We start from the raw sequence: 19,667 nt of genomic DNA, 5'->3' as shown, positions 1-19,667 counted from the left end.
CAACGTGGTGAAACCCTGTCTCTCTACTAAAAATATAAAAATTAGCCAGGTATGGTGGCAGACGCCTGTAATCCCAGCTACTCAGGAGGCTGAGGCAGGAAAATTGCTTGAACCCAGGAGGCAGAGGTTGCGGTGAGCCAAGATCACACCACTGCACTGCAGCCTGGGTGACAGAATGACACTGTGTCTCAAAAATAAATAAATAAACACAACAAAAGGCTTCCAGGCTCCACTTACTGCCACTCTCCACTACTGACTGCCCCTGCCTCTGTCCAGAGTGCTGGAGAGCCACCTAATGCCCTGGATCTCCAAGCCCTGCCTTGCAAGGATGCCTTATCCAAGGAATAAAAGACTTGTGGAGATATGGACATGGATATGTAACCATAATGGGTTTGTTTCCCGATGCACTCAGCAAGCCAGTATGCGGAGACACCGGGTTGCAGCAGAGAAAGAGGTTTAATCATAGGGTCACTGAACGAAGGCCTCAGAGGACACCTCAAATCTATTGCCCCAAGGAATTTGGAAGTAGAGTTTTTAACAGTTTTGGAGTGGGCCAAAGTGTGGAGATCATTGACCGGTGGAAGAGTGCAGGGCGAGGTCATGGGACAGGGAGAGGAAGCAGCTGTGCTTTCATGCTCATCCTGATCCTCCATGGGGGTCTCCAAACCGGTTGCTGGAATTGGGGGGCTGAAAAACATCTTAAGCTATCCTGCAGCAAAAACTCATGATTCTAATGTTAGAGATCCCGTCCATAGGAACAACGGGGACGTGAATCGATTTGTAAACAGTCTTTGGACCCTAATGTCAGAAATCCTATCTACAGGAACAACTGGGATACAAATGGTCAGGATCTCGTGCTGTGTGACTTTCAGCAACAAGGAAATGGGCCAAAGTACAGCCCGATTAATGCTTAATTATAACTGTATTTCAATCCAGAATGTGGCATGCAATTCTTGTCAGCCCTCTGGGGGCACTTTTGGATTCAGGCATTGAATGAAGGGAGATGTTCCTTCATTCACCAGTTGCTGTTTTTAACTAAGTGATTTACTTTGTGCTAGAGCTGAGCTGCAGTGAGCTGGAGACACAGATAGAACAAACACACTCCCTGCTCTCACGGCGCTCCTGGCATTGTCCCCTGCACTGGTGACCATTCGCTGCACACCCAGCTCTTCTCTAAGTACTTTTCAGGGATGCTTTTATTTAATCCTCATGACAACCTTATGAGGCAGATACTATTTTTCTCTTGAGGTGAGAAAACTGAGGCACAGGGAGATTAACTAACTTGGCCAGGATCACTCCATCTGAGCCAGGATTCCAACTCAAGTAGTCTCGCTACAGAGTCCCAGCTATTCAGGAAAGTGTTTTGCATGGGAAGAGATTTTTGCACATAGCTATAGGGAGCTGGAAAGCCACAGGAACATTATGGCTGAAGTGCACAACTTTGGTCAGAAGGAAACACCTTTGGGGTGGAGAGAACAGTATAAGGTAATGAGGCAGGTTTCCCTAGGCCAGGTAGGCAGTCAGCCCCGCTCCTGCTAGCTCCAGTCAACTCTGGAAGTCAGGGCGGGGGGGTGGCACCCAGAATGGAAGTGCTGTGTGAGCATTTTCACCAGATTGTCTCATTAATCTTTACCAAGAGGACCAGTGGTACCCAAACTAGCTGTGCATTCAAATCACTGAGCAGGCTTTTAAAACTCCATATCCTGACCACACTCCATGCCAATTAAATCAGAGTCTCTGATGGTGGGATTTGGGCTTCATTGTTTTTTAGGGCTCTCAATGTAGTTGCCCAATGGTTTCTTCTTGCCTGCTGCCCAGGAAAGCCAATTCACAGAGAGCAGCAGGTTTTGCAGCAAAGAAAGAGTTTAATAATCACAGGGCCAACCAAGCCAGAGGATGGGAGAGAATTCTCAAATCAGCCTTCTTGAGAATTTAGAGGCTAGGATTTTTTAAGGATAGTTTGTTGGGCAGGGGACTAGGGAATGGGGAATGCTGATTTGTTGGGTTGGGGATGAAGTCATGGGGGTTGAAGCTGTCTTCTTGTGCTGAGTCAGTTCCTGGGCAGGGGTCACAAGACCAGTTGAGCCAGTTTCTTAGTATGGGTTACTGGTTGAGATGATTTGGCTGTGTTCCCACACAAATCTCATCTTGAATTGTAGCTTGCATAATTCGCATGTGTTGTGGGAGGGACCCAGTGGGAGATAATTGAATTATGGGGGGCGTTTTCCCCCATACTTTTCTCACGGTAATAAATAAGTCTCATGAGATCTGATGGTTTTATAAGGGGTTTACCCTTTTACTTGGCTCTCATTCTCTCTTGCCTGTTACCACGTAAGACGTGCCTTTCACCTTCTGCCATGATTTGTGAGGCCTCCCCAGCCACATGAACTGTGAGTCCATTAAACCTCTTTTTCTTTATAAATTACCCAACCTCTGGTATATCTTCATCAGCAGTGTAAACACAGACTAATACACTGGTCCAGGTGGTGCCAGCAGGTCCATCAGAATGCAGAGTCTGAGCGACAGCTCAAACACCAATGATAGGTTTTGCAGTTGTGATGTTATCTGTAGGAGCAGTTGGGAAGGTTAGGAATCTTGTGACCCCCCCAGCTCCATGACTTCAGAACCATAATTCTAACCTTGTGGCTAACTTGTTAGTTTTACAAAGGTGGTCCCTGAGCAAGGACGGAGTTAGTTTTGGGAAGGGGCTGTTATTGTCTTTGTTTTAAGGTTAAGCTATAAACTAAATTCTTCCCATAGTTAGCTTGGCTTATGCTCAAGAATGATCAAGGACAGTTTGTGAGTTTAGAATCAAGATGGAGTCAGCTATGTCAGATTTCTCTCCCTGTCATAATTTTGTAGAGGAAGTTTTATCCAGATGATTCCGGTGTGCAAGCTAGATAGAACCACTGAGCTAGACCAGAACTTCTGACAAACCTTCTGCCCCAGGTGAACACCACCAACTCCGAGGCAGGAAACATGGGCACATGACGGGGACAACAAAATTGTCATTCTTTTCTGAGGCTCTTCCCAGAGCACCTTAACCAAAGCAGAGGAACTAAGAGAGGCCTGAGAGCAGCCTGTGGGAGGGCGCAGGCCTTCCAGCGGCCGGAGTGTAGGAGGGAGGGGAGGGAGGGTGCAGAGGATGAGGAGGATGAAGGTCAGGCATCGGCCCAGCAGTTTCAGCTGCTTATTTGGCTGTCTCGAGCAGCCAATAGGAAGACTGAGTCATTTCTGCAGAACACTGTTATGATCTGGCTTTGATTCCATGTCAGATCAGGGTGCAGGGGAGTCTTTGGAGGGAAAGGCTGTGGCAGGTGGCCCCCTTGATGCTCATTCGCCCACTCTTGCTGGCCAACCTGGGGCACAGAGGAAGAATCGAAGCCAAGGCTTTTTCTCCTTTGCTTTTCTTTCCCTGCAGCTCATACTTAAGAGAGAAAAATGTCTCTAAGTTCATTAGCAGATTCTTAAAACAACCCCATGCTTCCTATCCTAACAATAGGGGTGTCTGCCATAATTTCTGCACCTCACTAACCCCATCCTCCCTGGAGAGCACCAATGGTCCCACCCCACAGACCATGAGGTGGAAGGACGGTCTTAAAGATGAAAGATCGAGGTTCAGAGACATGAAGGGACTTGCCTGAGGGTGCACAGCTTTGAATGGCAGTGCCAAAATTAGGGCCTGGGTCCTTAGCCCTGTTCACCCTGTCAAATGGCCCTTGTTCTTCAGGGGCCACCCAGCTAGAACTCAGCCTGCAGTATTGTCAAGGCTGTGCAGTGTGCTTCCGGCTCTCTGAGGGCTGGAGCTGTTCTATTTCTGTTTGCTTCAGCACCACCCCTGCCAGGATGCCAAGTCCAGGGCCCTGTGGAGGTAGGGAAGGCTCAGCCCCTGCCCACCTGACTCTGCCCAGCAGGGTGTGGTGTAGTGGTCTGAGAGATGTGTGTGTGTGTGTGTGTGTGTGGTCCTGGAGTCTTCCTGCTGCAGCATGACCCCCCTGTCCCCTCCAGGTTGCCACAGTCTGCTTGCGTGTCTCTTGTGGCATTTTGAGAGGGGTGTGCAGCTCGGCACGGCACAGCAGGGCGTCCTTGATCTTAGTTGTTTTTGTGCCCAGACAGCAGAGCTGCCTTGAGGCTGAGACGTGGGGCCAGGGCTGGCCTGGATTCTCCAGCAATGCTGGAATCAGAGGCCAGCCAGCTCTTCCGCTTCCCTCTGTGCTAGGCCCTTACCGCCCCAACACCTCCCCGGGTTCCGACCCCCTCTGTCTTGTCTCAGGATTCCACTCTGGGCACCACATTGGACGAGGAAAGCACTCAGGAGCCATCGTTTGTAATCATCCTGCTTCTCAGCCGGTCTCACTGATGTAAGACAAGTTTACCTGTCAGTAGCACTAACAATTAGCAAGACGGGGGCAAGTTGACCTTGGGGAGGTAATTTTCTGTAAACACTTCCCACTCTGCTTCTATTATTACTGATTAAACTTCCCACAGACATAGATGGGAGTCCAGGGTGGCTGTCTGCGGTGGGAGGAGGGCCAGACAGGGCATGGTTTCATTCTGCTTGAGGTTTTTGTCCTGCCACAGGCCACTGAGTCCTTGACTTTAGTCCCCACCTAAGACATGAGGCCTTGCAACAGAAGTGTATATGCTTGGGGGCCATGGAAAGGTAAAGGAACATTCCTCTGCCTTCATAAAAGGATTATAGAATCTCACATTCCTACATTCAACGGTCATAGGCTGAAAGAGATGAAGTAACCCCAGAATGTCCTGTAGACTCAAAGCCTGTCTTTATCTGGAATAGTAGAATGTTCGAGGCTGGTTGCAGTGGCTCACGCCTGCAATCCCAGCACTTTAGGAGGCTGAGGCAGGTGGATCACTTGAGGTCAGGAGTTTGAAACCAGCCTGGCTAACATGGTGAAACCCTGTCTTTACTAAAAATGCAAAAATTAGCCAGGTGTGGTGGCATGCGCATGTAATCCTAGCTACTTGGGAGGCTGAGGCAGGAGAGTCTCTTGAACCTGGGAGGTGGAGGTTGCAGTGAGCCGAGATCACGCCACTGCACTCCAGCCTGGGCAGCAGAGCAAGACTCTGTCTCAAAAAAAAAAAAAAAAAAAAGAAAGTGTAACATTAAAAACAACCTGGGCCGGGCACAGTGGCTCACGCCTGTAATCCCAGCACTTTGGGAGGCCGAGGCAGGTGGATCACGAGGTCAAGAGATCGAGACCATCCAGGTCAACATGGTGAAACCCCGTCTCTACTAAAAATACAAAAAATTAACTGGGCATGGTGGCACGTTCCTGTAATCCCAGCTACTCAGGAGGCTGAGGCAGGAGAATTGCCTGAACCCAGGAGGTGGAGGTTGTGGTGAGCCAAGATCGCGCCATTGCACTCTAGGCTGGGTAACAAGAGCGAAACTCCGTCTCAAAAAAAAAAAAACAACCTGAAACGTCCAACAACAGGAACAGGAGCCAAAGTGGTACATCCATCCCATGGACTACGATGCAGCCATAGAAAGTCACCAATTTGTAACCTGAAAAGATATTTACAGTGTGTCATGAAGAACAGCATGTCATGGCTGCATGCGGCCCCCCTGAGGCCATTATCCGGCCCCCCGCCGCACTTCAGGAAGGGGCACCTCTTTCATTGGTGGTCAGTGAGAGGAGCACGGTATGTGGCGGCCCTCCAAGAGTCTGAGGGACAGTGAACTGGCCCCCTGTGTAAAAAGTCTGGGGACGCCTGGGTTAGACATTCATTCATCCAACAGTTATGGAGCACCCCCTGGGCACTGTGCTTGGTGGCACATTTACAGGAGTGAACAGATATATTTACAGGATGTGGAGCATGGTGCATGATATGAGTGTGGTAGAAAGTGTTCGCAGAGTTTGGAGGGGAATGAAGGGGAGTGGCAAGGGAAGCAGCCCTTGAGCTGGGGTTTGGGGAGCAGCAGGACGCAGTGAGTGGTGATGGGAGCATGGCCGATGCTACTGAGGCAAAGATGAGGTCCCTTTTCTCTCCAGGTACAACAGAGTCCAGAGACCACTGTGCTGCCAACGTGCTGTTTAGCCTTGGCACGTTTATTTAACCTCTCCAAGCCTCAGTTTCCCCATCCACAAAATGCAGATCATTTCATAATCTCCTCTGCAGCCTCCAGCTGTCTGCCTCCTGTTAAGGATGCTGTAAATGATCTTTCAGCTTTACCCAGAAATTCCCAGTTGCCTTCCTGGGCTTGTCACTTGCTAGCTGGACTACTCTGGTAGTTCCACCAGCTTTGGTGTGTTTCATGGCCCCATCGCTCCTTCCTCTAAGCTGCTCAAATGACTTTTGCAGTTAAATGAGGGGAGAGAGCTTTACCTAATCCCTGCTCTGTGCCTGTGAAAGCTATTACTGGCCTTCAGCAGGGTGAATGCTGCTGAATTCAGAGAATGCCACAGACCCTGGAGAGGCCAGCTTGTGGCAAACATGGAAACAACAAGCTGAGACCCTGGCAGTGCCGCTCCCACTAGGTCTGGAGTCATGGAGATGTGCTCCAGGCAGGGCTGCAGTGGGTCTTCCTGCTGTGCCCAGTAAGCCTGTGGCAGCAGCATGATGGGGGACCCCCGTCCTGCCCTCAGGAGCTACTGTGTGGGCCACTGGTCTTCCCAGCTGAGGGACAGAGGAGACAGAGTTCAGATTTGGGAGGGTCTTAGCCAGCTTCTGTTTAGCCTCCTCTGGAGAAACTGGGGCAGGACCAGGGGTCCTTTGTAGTGGATGACGAGAAGGGATGACAGCCCCTCTGAGCCCCCATTTCTGAAGTGGGGATATCTGGACAACTGAGGTCGTGATCTCTCACCCACAGTCCAGCCCTTACTGAATCACTCAGCAAAACTTGCCCGTCATTGTTATCTTCTGGGGGCCAGGTTCTGGCCTTGGCCTTGCCCTCTGCACTGTGGGCTGAAGCCTATGGGCTTTGGGATCCGGAATTGTCCTGCCTCCACCACTTACTGGCTTGGCGACCTTGGGCATGAAGAAACTGAGACTCAAGTTTCCTTACGTGGGAAATGGATGGTTGTGAGGAACCGTCTAATGTGGGCCTCAAACATCAGTTCCCAGAAGAAGCCCCCTTTGCTGGGCCCATTTAGACAAAGTAATGTCTATACCGCCTTGCACCTTGATTTCCTTCTGTGTCTAATGGAGGTTGATGGCCCATGAAATAAAAGCCAAGTGCAAGGGGTCTTTCTTATTCTGGGTGATCAGGGGCAGAGGGGAAGGCATCTGTACCCCTGCCCACCTGCTGTCTGTGCCGCTGGGGAATGGCTGCAACAGGGATGCTGAATGTGATGATGTGCAAGAGTCCAAGCAGTTAGCCCTTTTCTTCCCAGCCATTATTAATTATTAGCAGGGAAAATGGGGGCCCTGCTTGAAAAAAGAGATTCAAGAACTACCATAGGCAGCACCTTCCTTTAGCCCCCACACCCTGCAATGGGCCGGGAGGAGGGAGGCCAGGCTGCTGGCAGCTGTATGGTGTGACATTTGCACCTGCATGAGCTCCAGAGAAGGCGAAGGAGGTGAGTGGCCACTCCTGTTGCCTGTTCTTGCTTTCCTCTTCTCCCAGGAGTCACGTCTGCTCATAACCCTGCCTTCTGAAAACAGCCTATCTCTCTGCATCTTTTCCTGCCCAAGCCTCCATTTGCCGTGGACTCCCAGCCTCTCCCACCCCTCCTTGCCGGCTCGCAAACTGTCACGTGGTTCCTGCTCCAGGCAGGTGGTGACCAGCCTCCCACCCCCGGCTGCCTTATAGCCAGTCTTCTTGTTGGGGACACAGCTCCTGGATTAAGCATTTCCTTTGTCCCCCAGCATTCGAAGCTATAGACTGGGTCCCTGGTCTCATACGCAGAGCCTGCCTTCATGGACCTGAGAGGACAGGTCACCCAGAGTCTAAGGGTGGGTGAGCTCCTCCTGTTAGGGAATCTGTCAGCCTGTTTACAGGGCCTGGGGACTCCTGCATAGCGCTTCTCTGTGGTCAAGAGTCTTCTCTGTCTCTGTGTCAGGCCTGCCACTCACTGGCTGGGTGACCCCAGGCAAAATTACTTCCTCCCACCGAGCCTGGGTTTTCACAACTTTGAGGACCCTCCTGCCTCCCATGGTCTCTCTGCCATGATCTGTACAGCTTCTTGTCAATAGCCCATGAATATAAATGTGTCCATGAACTTTCTAGTTGGTGCTCTCAGCAGAGGCCAATCTGGGGCTTTGGCCTTCTGTGAGGGGCTCTGGGGGCCACAGGAGAAATCTGAGGCTCAGTCCTTGTTCCTTTCTATGTGAGCTGACATCCGGGTTATCTCGGGGGAGAGCTCAGGCTGAGACTCTGCTGGCCAAGCTCTGCAGGCTTGTCCCCAGGGGTCTGGGCTGCTGCTCAGTGGATGCAGGCCCCAGAGCAGTGGCAGGGAGCAGGGGACCTGTACTAGCTGGACGCATGTTGCTGGAGCACTGTGCTGGTGTACGGTGTGCAGGTGTCTTGTCGACTTCTGAGGCTTCCCTGCAAGGTGGGCAGTGTGACCCCATTTTACAGGTGGGAAAGCTCAGGTGCAGGGATCCTGTCTGAGGCACCACAGTCACTGCAAAACCAGGCATCTCCTTCTGACTCCAGAGCTTGTTCATCTTAAAACCACCACCCACCCACTCTTAACTATCACGTGAAGCAAAAGATCTGGGGGTCTTGACCTAAAGAAGGTGGTGGTGTTTTCTAAGCTCCAAGCTTCAGAAGTGTCATGGACAAGAAGGGATAGGTTTGTTCTGTGCTATGGCCCACAGCAGAACAAGGAGGCCTGGAAGATTCCAGAACCAGTTTGATAACATCTCCAGGAAACCCTGTCTCTCAGGACAGGTCAGCAGGGAAATGTCTGCCATGGGGACCTTATGGGGCCGAGAGATTCCATGACTCCTGCCTTGTGCCCTCTGGCTTCTGCTGGGGGTGAGGTCCCTGGCTGTGGAGGGACTGGCTGGGTAGTCCAGGGAGTGGTGAGCATCCTGGTCAGATAAAGCCAGACACTGCTGCTGGGTCCCGGAGATCCCTGCAAGAAGACTGTTTTCTCTCTCTCTTATCTAAAAGGGCTTCTTGAAGGGATCTCCTAGCTAGGGGTGGCAGAGAGGCCACATGAGAGGTGGAATGAAGAGCAGGGGCTCTGGGGCAGCTGGCCTAGCTTCAGAGCCTGGCTCCAGCACTTCCTGGCTGGGTGTCTATTCTTGGGCCAGGACTTAACTTCACATTTCATCTTCCTCATCTATAAGATGGAGCTCTTGTGAGGATTAAACAAACTGAAGAAGTTCAGTCAGTAAGCACTCAACATGCATTACCTAAAAAGCCATCATGAACGACAAACGTGGCGTAGCACAGATTCCAGAGGCTCACAGGCCTGCAAACTGCCACTTTTAGCCTGGCAGACAGCGTTGGGGAGAAGAGGCCCCTGGGAGCTCCCGTGGGTGCTAAGCCCTCTGCCAATTCAGGTGTAAAGCCTTTGAGTTGCTTTCTCGCTTCCCATGCTCACCATGTCGGGCATGGACATTGGACATTGGACACTGGGACATGATGCGATAGCAAATTTTGGGCCCCAGCTCAGCTTCCTACCAGCTCTGTGCCCTTCAGCATCAGTCTTTTCCGAGCCTCAGTTTCCTCCTCTGTAAAGTGGGCAGAGGAGCACCTGTACTGCTTCTACCCTCATGACCGTGGGGAGAATCAAACATGGAGGTGCTTTATAAAGTCAGGTGTGCGTCTGCACATACGAGGGGCTGTCCCGAGCCAGTGACCTCCCATCCCCTTCTCCCCAGGAGAGCTGGCGTGGAGCCACGTTCCAGTTGCCAAGCCCAGAGGAGAGGAGAGTATCTGTCCTCGGGGAATGCAGTTGTATGGGCTCTTTCCAGAGCATAGGCAACAGAGCTGTCCTCCCTCCTTCCGGGGTTGTGGAACCCATTCCTCACTGCAGGGCTCAAGGCATGGTAAACGAGGAGACTGCAGAAACCTTGCTGAAGGCCAGGGCTCTGTGTCTGTCAGCCTGGAGGTGGGCCGGGCCTCTGGGCAGGTCCAAGCAGCCTCTTTGAAAGTTTTTGTCGGAGGAAGGATAGGAAGCTCCCAGGGAGACTCAACAGGAATTAGAGAGCAGTTAGTGGAGGTGTATACACATATCCTTTGACAGAGCAGAGTCCTGCTTCTGGGCATACGTCCAAAGACTTTCCCACATTGGCTTCTAAGGACAGATAGAGGCCACTTGGGTGTCATCGCTGGCACAGTAGAGAGGTAGAGTGTGGTGGGCACACAGCATGGTATACTAGGCAGCAGTCACAAGCAGATGGATTCGATGTACACAGGCCTCGTGGATGGATTGTAAAACGTGGCTTAGTCAGTCACACTGGTACTGTCGGGCACTGATACCCTTCCCCATTGAAAAGAACCAGGACTTCTTGGAGAAGTGGCTGATTCCAGGGCTGGGAACAGGGAAGGCTCAAGATGTGTCTTCCTAGAAAGTCAGGCAGTGCATCTGAAAAGTGCTGCAGCCATGTCAAAATGGGCTCCCACTGGTCAAATCTAGACAATCTGAGCATCAGAATTGTAAGGAGCCAGCCCCCACATCCCACCCATGGATACCCTGAGTTCGGGGGCAACAAAGGAATGAGAAAAAGACAGATTAAGAATGAAGGTGGGACCAGGGGACCATCACTTGTAATGGAGGCAGCAAAGGCCCCAAGCTGTGGTTTCCACAATATTTATTGAACACAACCACTTTTATCTATAGTGCAGGTGGTAGGGTGAATTGGTGACGGGGAGGCTGTTCATCAAATATAAAATTGATAGCAGTGGTAGTTTATGTGAGTTTCTCATGAGCTAAAAGCATACGTTTATCAATAGACAGTGGAGCTGATGGGAGAGGGCTTAGCAAGGAGCCAACATGCCTGGTTAGATTCCAGTGCTTCAAGGGAGTGTTATGTCCTTGGGCACTATGTTTAGAATATCAGAGCTTAGGTCACTCCGTTCCTGGGAACATGCTGGCATAGAGAGGCCTTCCTCTCCAGAGGCCTCCACGGCCTTCCGCAGTTTATTGTTCCTGATTTTTTTTTACATTACTTATAACCAGTCTATGTAGGCACACTCTAAACCCTTCCTCAATTGCTGCCTCCCCCAACACAGAATAATGAAGTACAATAATGAATTGTAAATCCCTAGAAACATAGGAGTCTATATTGATAATAAGTAAATGGAAGAGAAGTAGAATGCTGAGGACTGGTGACACTGGAAAATCATTTTGCAGCCATCATAAAGATCAGGTCAGGTGGGAATCTTTAGTGGATGCTAAATCTAAAGGTGATGAATGCTACATGTTGGTGAGAACCAACATTTAGGATATTTGCACGCACTTAAGATGTGTCCCCACAGACTTCCTGTTAGTTGCAAGGGAGAAAAAAAACCACAACAGTGATTATCTAGTAGAGAAAGCAAGTAACACATAGATCAACTGACCAAAAGTAACAATCAAGATGATCTTGGCATGCCTCTGACGTGATGCCCCAGGAAGGACATTTACCTGTGTGAAAACCCGGTCAAACCATGAGGAAACACCAGACAAACACAAAATGTGGAACTTTTAGAAAGGGAGAGGGGTAGTACACTGCTCCTCCAATGTCAACGTCATAAAAGACAAAGGAGCCCAGAGTTAGAAGTAAATGCAATCCTTGATTCCAGACTGGTTCTGGTACTAGAGCGGGGAAATCCTGTACAGGATGTTAGGACACCTGACCACACTGAACTGTGGGCCCTGGGTTAGATACACATTCTATCAATGTCAGCACCTGGAACCCGTAACTGCACTGTGGTTATAAAAGTAAGAGAGTGTCCCAGTTCCTAGGAAATACACACTGAGGGCCATAATGTATGTATGGTACACTCAAATGATCCAGGAATAAAGTGTGTGTGTGTGTGTGTGTGTGTGTGTCCGTGTGTGTGTGTGTGTGGAGAGAGAGAGAAACAGAAAATGCGTGCACAAATGATAGAGCAAATAGGATAAAATGATAACAATTGGTGAATCTAGCTAAAGGGCATCTGGTATTTTTGCTACTGTTTTTATTTTTAGTTTTGCAACATTTTATACACTTGAAATTATTTCCAAATGAAAAAGGAAGGGGGGAAGAGACTTAAGACAATAATATTCAACTTTCCTGAGTGAAAAAAGTTTCAGACTTTCTCAAACCAAAAGTCCTAAAAACATTTAAAGCATGGACCATGCTATGTAGTTCCATTTATATGAAGGTCAGGAATAGACTGAATTAATGATGAGAAAGATCAGGGGGGTATAAACTGGAAAGGGGCACAAGGAAACTCTATTGGCGGGTTCTTGAAATGTTTTCTATTTTTATCTGGGTGAGGGTCACATATATCTGCAGATACACCCAGAACAATGGAAAGCAGGGCCTCGAAGAGATGTTGGCACATGTACGTTCATAGCAGCATTATTCATCATAGCCAAGCGAGGGAAGCAACCCAGGTGACCACTGACAGCTGAACCTCAAGGTTCACTCACATTATGGCATGTGTCTGAAGTTTCTTCCTTTTTATTTATTTATAGATGGAGTTTCCTTGTTGCCCAGGCTGGAGTACAATGGCGCAATCTTGGCGCACTGCAACCTCCACCTCCCAGGTTCAAGCGGTTCTCCTTCCTCGGCATCTCAAGTAGCTGGGATTATAGGCACCTGCCACCACGCCTGGCTAATTTTTTGTATTTCATAGAGATGGGGTTTCACCATGTTGGCCAGGCTGGTCTCGAACTCCTGACCTCAGGTGATCCACCTGCTTGGATCTCCCTAAGTTTTGGGATTATAGGCATGAACCACTGCGCCTGGTGTTTCTTCCTTTTCAAGGCTGAATAATCCTGCATTATCAATGCCACATGCCATAACGTGGATGAGCCTTGAGGACATTATGCCCAGTGGCATAAGCCCATCACAAAAAGACAAATACTCTATGATTCCACTTATGTGAGGTACCTAGAGTAGTCAAATTTATAAAGACGGAAAGTAGAGTGGTGGTTGCCAGGTGCTGGGAGGAGGCAGGATAGGGAGTTCTTGTTTAAATGGGTATAGAGTTTCAGTTTTGCAAAATAGTGTTCTGGAGATTGGTTGTACAACAGTGTGAATGTACTTCATGCTACTCAACTGTACACTTAAAAATGGTTAGGATGGTAACTTTATTTGATTTTACCACAACTAAAAATTAAAAATAAATTACAAAGAAGATTGTTACTGGTGCTTAGTTAAAAATACATATATAACTTGAGGTGGCCCGAGATCCATAGCACAGATCTCAAGTAAAATATGTGCATAATCACCAATGTGTTCTAAAATTAAAAACAAAACAACCCCAAAAACAAATCCCTCCCCAACTCTGGCCAATAGTTGGTGCCCAGGAGAGGAGAGGAGTTGGCTCTTGCCGTCACTGTCAACCTGAGGTTGTGTAGGACTCGGTGGGGTGAGGTCTGGCCCCATCCTGTGCTGAGGTGGGAGGTTTTATGGGATCTGGCTGCTCACAGAGTTGGATCACGGAAGAGCAGATGCAGCCAGAGCCTCAGCCTGGATAGAGGGCTTGCGTCGAGGCAAGCGTCCTATTCTTGTCTGAGTGATGCTAAAGGTTAGGTGGGAGGAACAGGTTACGGAGTATTAACATAGCTGCTGCCTTATTCTGGTCCTTTAAAAAATTGAGGTGAAATTCCCATAACATAAAATGAACCATTTAAATTAACCATTTAAAGTGTACAGTTCATTGGCATTTAGGACATTCACAGTGTTGTGCAATCATCACCTCTAATTCCAAAATATTTCTGTCACCCCAGAGGAGTCCCCATTCCCCTTAAGTAGTCACTCCCCAATTTTATTCTGTTTGAGGAAAGATTAGTTATTTCCATTTTCAAGATTACAAGGTACAGGGCAGTAATAAACATTTTTAGGTGATAAAGCTGGGGCATCAGCTTAGGGCTGTCTGTTACCTTTCATGTCTATGACACTAGGCTGCTGTCTCTTTAGTTACAACTGAGAATATCGGACCTGGAATTAATTAGTAGCTCACCATGATCTTTAAATTTGTTACAATGTGGCATTTCTGATGAGTGTTGGAAAATACCCTAGTATCTTTATGTAAATTAGGTGGATGACAGCTTGAAACTTGGTTTCTATATTCTACACATTAAATTTTGGAAACTAGAGCTGAGACAGGAGATATGTTTGTTTTGATTCCAGAGAACATTCCATCTCTAAGTGATGATCCAACATAGTCTGGAACTTCCCGGATACTCTTATGGAGCAATAATAGAGGTAGGGCACATTATCAAGAGTCCTGATAAATTCAAAGTGTAACTAACCTCCCTCAGGTAGACCCAAGATAGCCATGTCTGCCTCTTTGGGGACTCTTTAGGTGTATGATGGAGCAGATGACATGATATAGAATGGCCTTCCCATAGTTAAGAAGAGTGTCCATAGGCCACTGTATCCAGCTTCCTCTCTCTTGGCTAAAATATTCTTTATGCACACAATAGCCTTTGTTTTTTAATAGCTTTATTGAGATATACTTCACATACTATACAATTCACCCATTTAAAGTATGCAATTCAGTGGTTTTTGGCATATTACATTATTTTTAAATTGTGACAAATATATGTAACATAACATTTGCTATTTTAACTTTTTTTTTTTTTTTTTTAAAGAAACAGAGACCAGGATCTTACTATGTTGCCCATCCTGGTTTTGAACTCCTGGGCTCAAGTGATTCTCCCACCTTAGCCTCCTGACTAGCTGAGACTATAGCCCAGCTGACTTTAACCATTTTTAAGCATACCGAGTGGCATTAATTACTTTAACCATGTTGTGCAACCATCACCATTATCCATTTCCAAAATATTTTCTCACCCCAACAGAATCTGTAGCTATTAAGCAATAACTCCCTGCTTCCCTTTCTCCTCGTCCCTAGTAATCTCTGTTCTGCTTTCTGTTTCTATGAATTTAACTGCTCTATGTACCTCACATAAGTGGAGTCATACGTTATCTGTCTTTTTGTGCCTGCCTTCTTTCTCTCATTAGCACAATGTTTTCAAGGTTCATCCATGGCATAGCCTGTATCAGAATTTCATTCCTTTAAATGGCTGCATAGTATTCCATTATATGTATATACCATTTTGTTCATCCATTCATCCACTGGCAGACATTTGGCTATTGTAAATGATGCTGCAATGAACATTTGTGTAAAATTGTTTGTTTGAATACCAGTTTTTAATTATTTCAGTTCTACCTATGAGTAAAATTGCTGGGTTATATGGTAATCCTATGTTTGACTTTTTGAAGCAGCTGATTCTTATATTTTAGGATGCTTTCATCCATGTGATTGTAGTACCCTGGTGGGCCTGATGGCCCCTCGTACAGGGCTGGGCACCAGGAGCTGAGCCTCACCATGTGCAGTGGGTGATGGGGAGCTGCCCCTCAACATCATGTGCTCAGAGTCCTCCTGGCCCATTGTCCTTCTTTTCTGTCTGGTTGGCCCCCACCTCTCTAACCTGTCCATTCTGTCCCCAACAGATGTGCCCGTGGAGAAGCTGGCCGCCATGCCAGCCTTGCGCAGCATCAACCTCCGCTTCAACCCACTCAATGCCGAGGTGCGCGTGATCGCCCCGCCGCTCATCAAGTTTGACATGCTCATGTCTCCGGAGGGCGCAAGAGGCCCCCTACCTTAGGCCACCCTCCTCATGCCCACCCAGCAAGGGACAGAGGCCACTGGCCTGTCACCCTGGAAGGGAGGGAGGCCCATGGGAGGCCAGGCTTGCGGGCTGGGGGTGGGTGGGCCGACCAGCAAGTGGTGGGTGGGGTGCAGCCGGTCTGGATAGATAGCTTACAACAGTAGCGGGCTCTAGAATGCCCAAGGGAAGAGGCAAGGTGGCGCCTGCCACCTGGACTCTGGGCACTTACAGCTGCTATGCAAGCTCAGGCAGGTCTCCTGCCTTCTCTGAGCCTTGTCACTTGAAAAAAGGGACCTTGGAAAAGATCCCTACAAAAAGGCAGGGACCCTTTACCTCCTTTGGGCTCCCTGGAGGTTTTTAAGCAGTATGTGCCTCCAGGTTACCTCCAGATCAGCAGGCACAGGTGGGCATTGCTGGGTATTTTCTGGACCCCTGCGGGTTTGAGGCCTTGTTTTTAGTGCTGAGTGCCAGTTGCTGTCCTGAGAAGAGAAGACAACCCCCATCTATTTATTGCTTCCTGAGAACTGACCTGGATGCGGCCCTCTGCAGGGCCCGGTCTTCACCCCTGTGGTCCCTGGACTGGCAGGAGCCTCCGCTAGGAGTCTTGCAAGAGCTGTGGTGGGAATCTGGCCTGGCACTGCTGTGGGGCAAGAACATTCATGTAGGAGCCCGAGGACCAGCAGGCTGGGAATGAGGAGCAAGTCACGTCAGCTCTGTCCTTCCTGACAGTTAACAAATTGGCGGGGTGACAAGTCCTGAGTGCTCTGTCCCTCTGTAGTGTCATCCCTGAGCTGTGGGAGAGGTGGCCCAGAACGGCAGAGCCATTTGTACCTGTGGCTCTGGTCTGAAGTGATCAGATGGCCACCCTCACCACAGTCCCATCCAGCAGCAGCCTGGCTGCCTTGTCAGGGCCCCTGGGGGCAAACAAGGTGTGAATCGCCGAATTTGTAGCCAGCCAGTTCCCAGGCCAACACCCAAACCCCTGATGACCTAGTCCTTTTAAGGACTCAACCTGGCATCTTAGGGTATGATGAGGCAACAGGGTGACCAGCTGTCCTGGTTTCCCAGGACGTGGAACTTTCAGTGCTAACACTGGGACAGTACCCGGCAAGTGGGAATGGCTGGTCCCCTACCAGGAGAAGGCCTGGGGCTTTTTCTTCCTGAGAACACCTGTGGCTTGAAGACTGCTTGGTCCTCAAGCATCTACGTCTCATTTCTCTCATGTGTGGAGCAAGCTGACTCAGTGCCCCAGACCCCACCTGATCTGCACCTTTGTTTGAATCTCTGGAGGCACCTGAGGCCCCTGGGCTTGAGACAAAACCAGGCCACCCAAATCCTGCATTCTGTGGATGAGTGGCCACTTTAGCACTCCTAGGGCTAAGATGTTAGGAGCTCAGATCACTGCTCAGAGCAGTAATCCCTGCTGAGAAAGCTCCCAGTTCTCCTGTCCCTGCCCAGGTCTCCTGTCTCTTGGTAAGGAGCTGACAGGTTGGGCCTGTTGGGCCATCACTGAGCTCTCAGTATCTCAAGAAACTATTCGTTCTGCTCATATCACAACGCCTGGTTGGTCAAACTCTGGGCAAAGGGTTTTCAGGATGAGGAGGTTAAGACAGGTCTTCAGAGCTACCGAGTTCATCTGTGGGTGTTGGGGGCAAGTTGGGGCTGAAGTCCTGTTCAGGCTGTGCTGGCCCCACCTGCCTTGTGACCTGGACAGGGTTTCTCCCTGTTGAAGAAGAGGCATGCTTCTCTGATATGCACAAAGGCAGTGTATGACTGTGTTAGGTCTACGCAAGAGCACCCCTGGAGCTCCTAGTGTATCAGCACCAGGCAGGCACTGCTTATGTGGTTTTGTTTTGGGTTTTTTGGTGTTGGGGTTTTTTTTGACATGGAGTCTAGCTCTGTCACCCAGGCTGGAGTGCAGTGGCACATTCTTGGCTCACCGCAACCTCTGCCTCCCGAGTTCAAGTGATTCTCCTGTCTCAGCCTCCCGAGTAGCTGAGACTACAGGGAGCCTTGCAACTCACAGTGTGGTCTGTGGACCTGCAGTGGCAGCGTCCCCTCGGAGCTTGTTAGGAATGCAGAGTCCAGGCCTCACCCTAGACCTCCCGACTCAGACCCTGCGTTTTAGCAAGACCCCCCAGCTGATTCCTGTAAGCACTTTAGAGTTTGAGAAGCAAGGACAGGGGCTGGGGATGTCCTCCAAGAAGAGAGTGAAGTTTCAGTTCTCTCCCTGCCACTTCCAGGGATCCAAGCCTGTGCGCAGCCTCCTCCCTAACCAGCCCTGAGAGACCCTTGGCCTGTTAGATTGTTCCAGAGTCTGCGTGACACTCCCGAAGAAGGGAGTGACCTGCAGTCACCAGGAGATGAGGGTTAGGTGTGCCTGGCCCTTTGGACCCGGCCTTTCTGGTTAACCCCTGCATGCCAAGCTGTCTGCTGAGCCAGGTCCTCACCTCAGGCCTCTGAAGGGGCAGCTTCTGGAAGTTGTTTTCTCCTCTGCTTGGAGAGTTTGCCCTTGCCTCTCCGGGAAAGTGTGGGCAGCCACAGCAGCCCCCAAATCAGAGCTCACAGTGAGTGAGCCCCTTAGCTTTAGTCTGCAATAAAGAATGCATTGTTTTCATCTGCCTGGTTGGTGTTTCATTCATTCTCACCGTACAGACCTCCTATAGCCTGGGCATCAAACCAGCCCACATGCAAGTGAGGTGTCCTCTTGTTGAAAGCATGAGGTAGAGAAGGCTAGACTGGGGTGAAACGTGGATTAGTCACAGGTGGGCACAGAATTGGTGCGTGCCCCCCAGCTGCTCTGCTGCAGGATGGCAGTCAGGGGGAAACTGTGTATCTGGGAAAGGATAAAGAGAGCCGCTATCTCCAAATTTCTCCCTTATTGGTGCCAGAAATTACTCCTTTAGTCATTTGTTCTGCTGAGTCCATGGTTCTTAAAGAGGGGTCTCTGGACCAGTAGCATCAGCAGCACCAGGAAGTTGGTTAGAAACACAAATTCTTGGCCGGGCGTGGTGGCTCACGCCTGTAATCCAAGCACTTTGGAGGCCAAGGTGGGCGGGTCACCTGAGGTCAGGAGTTCAAGACCAGCCTCACCAACATGGCGAAATCCTGTCTTTTCAAAAGAAAAAAGAAATACAAATTCTTGACCCCACCCCACATGTGCAGAATCTGAAATCAGGAGTGGGGCCCAGCATTCTGTCTTAACAAGTGCTCTGTGTGGTTCTGATGCTTGCTAGAGCACTGCTGCTCTGGGTTCCATGTTAAAGTCAGGGTTTGCTTTTTTCTAAGTCTGAGAGGCCAACTTAAGTTTGCCTTGAGTTTTAGGCCAGGTGCTCCCCTGAGTAGCTGGGATTACAGGAGCCCGCCACCACGCCTGGCTAATTTTGTATTTTTAGTACAAACGGAGTTTCACCACTTTGGCCAGGCTGGTCTTGAACTCCTGACCTCAGGTGATCCACCCACCTCGGCCTCCAAAAGTGCTGGGATTACAGGCATGAGCCACTGCTCCCGGATGATCCATTGTTTTTATTTAACAAACATACATAGAGCTTAGTGGGTACCAGGCAGTGTCTTAGTGCATTATAGATATTAACTCATTTAATCCCTGTAACAATCCTAGCTAGCTTTGGGATTTGGACAAATCTCTTCCTCTCCAGGCCCTGTTTCCTGTTTGTAAAACTAAGGGGCTACACCAGGAGACCCCCAAGGGCCCTTCCAGAACTCATATGGTCACTATTTCTCAGCTCCTGAAGACCCTGTGATCACTTATAGCTATCCCTTGTGGATTAGCCTGGACTCAGGCCGCTGGCCTCCCCATCCCAAAGGCCAGTGGTCAGAGAGAGGACTCCCACCTGTGTAGTTTCCTGTTGAAGAATGCCTCACCAAAAACATCACCAGATCCACCTGTTAATCAGGCAAAGCTGATCCTCTCCT

At 49.4% G+C, this 19,667-nt stretch overlaps 1 protein-coding gene across 3 annotated transcripts in view; it reads left to right on the top strand.

Annotated features, from left to right (window-relative positions):
* LRRC20 (leucine rich repeat containing 20) overlaps positions 1-18,351 on the top strand; it is a 77,219-nt gene extending 58,868 nt beyond the window's left edge. For all 3 annotated transcript variants that reach the window (XM_010339298.3, XM_010339296.3, XM_010339297.3), the window contains one exon: positions 15,577-18,351. In XM_010339298.3, the coding sequence (XP_010337600.1) occupies positions 15,577-15,731 (155 nt within the window). In that variant the 3' untranslated portion in view covers positions 15,732-18,351. The remainder of the gene's footprint in view (positions 1-15,576) is intronic.
* The last annotated feature ends 1,316 nt before the right edge of the window (positions 18,352-19,667 follow it).

This window comes from Saimiri boliviensis, chromosome 12 (assembly GCF_048565385.1).
Source record: "Saimiri boliviensis isolate mSaiBol1 chromosome 12, mSaiBol1.pri, whole genome shotgun sequence".
Taxonomy (NCBI): domain Eukaryota; kingdom Metazoa; phylum Chordata; class Mammalia; order Primates; family Cebidae; genus Saimiri; species Saimiri boliviensis.
Note: the sequence above shows the minus strand (reverse complement) of the source record. Positions and strands in the feature narration are given on the sequence as shown.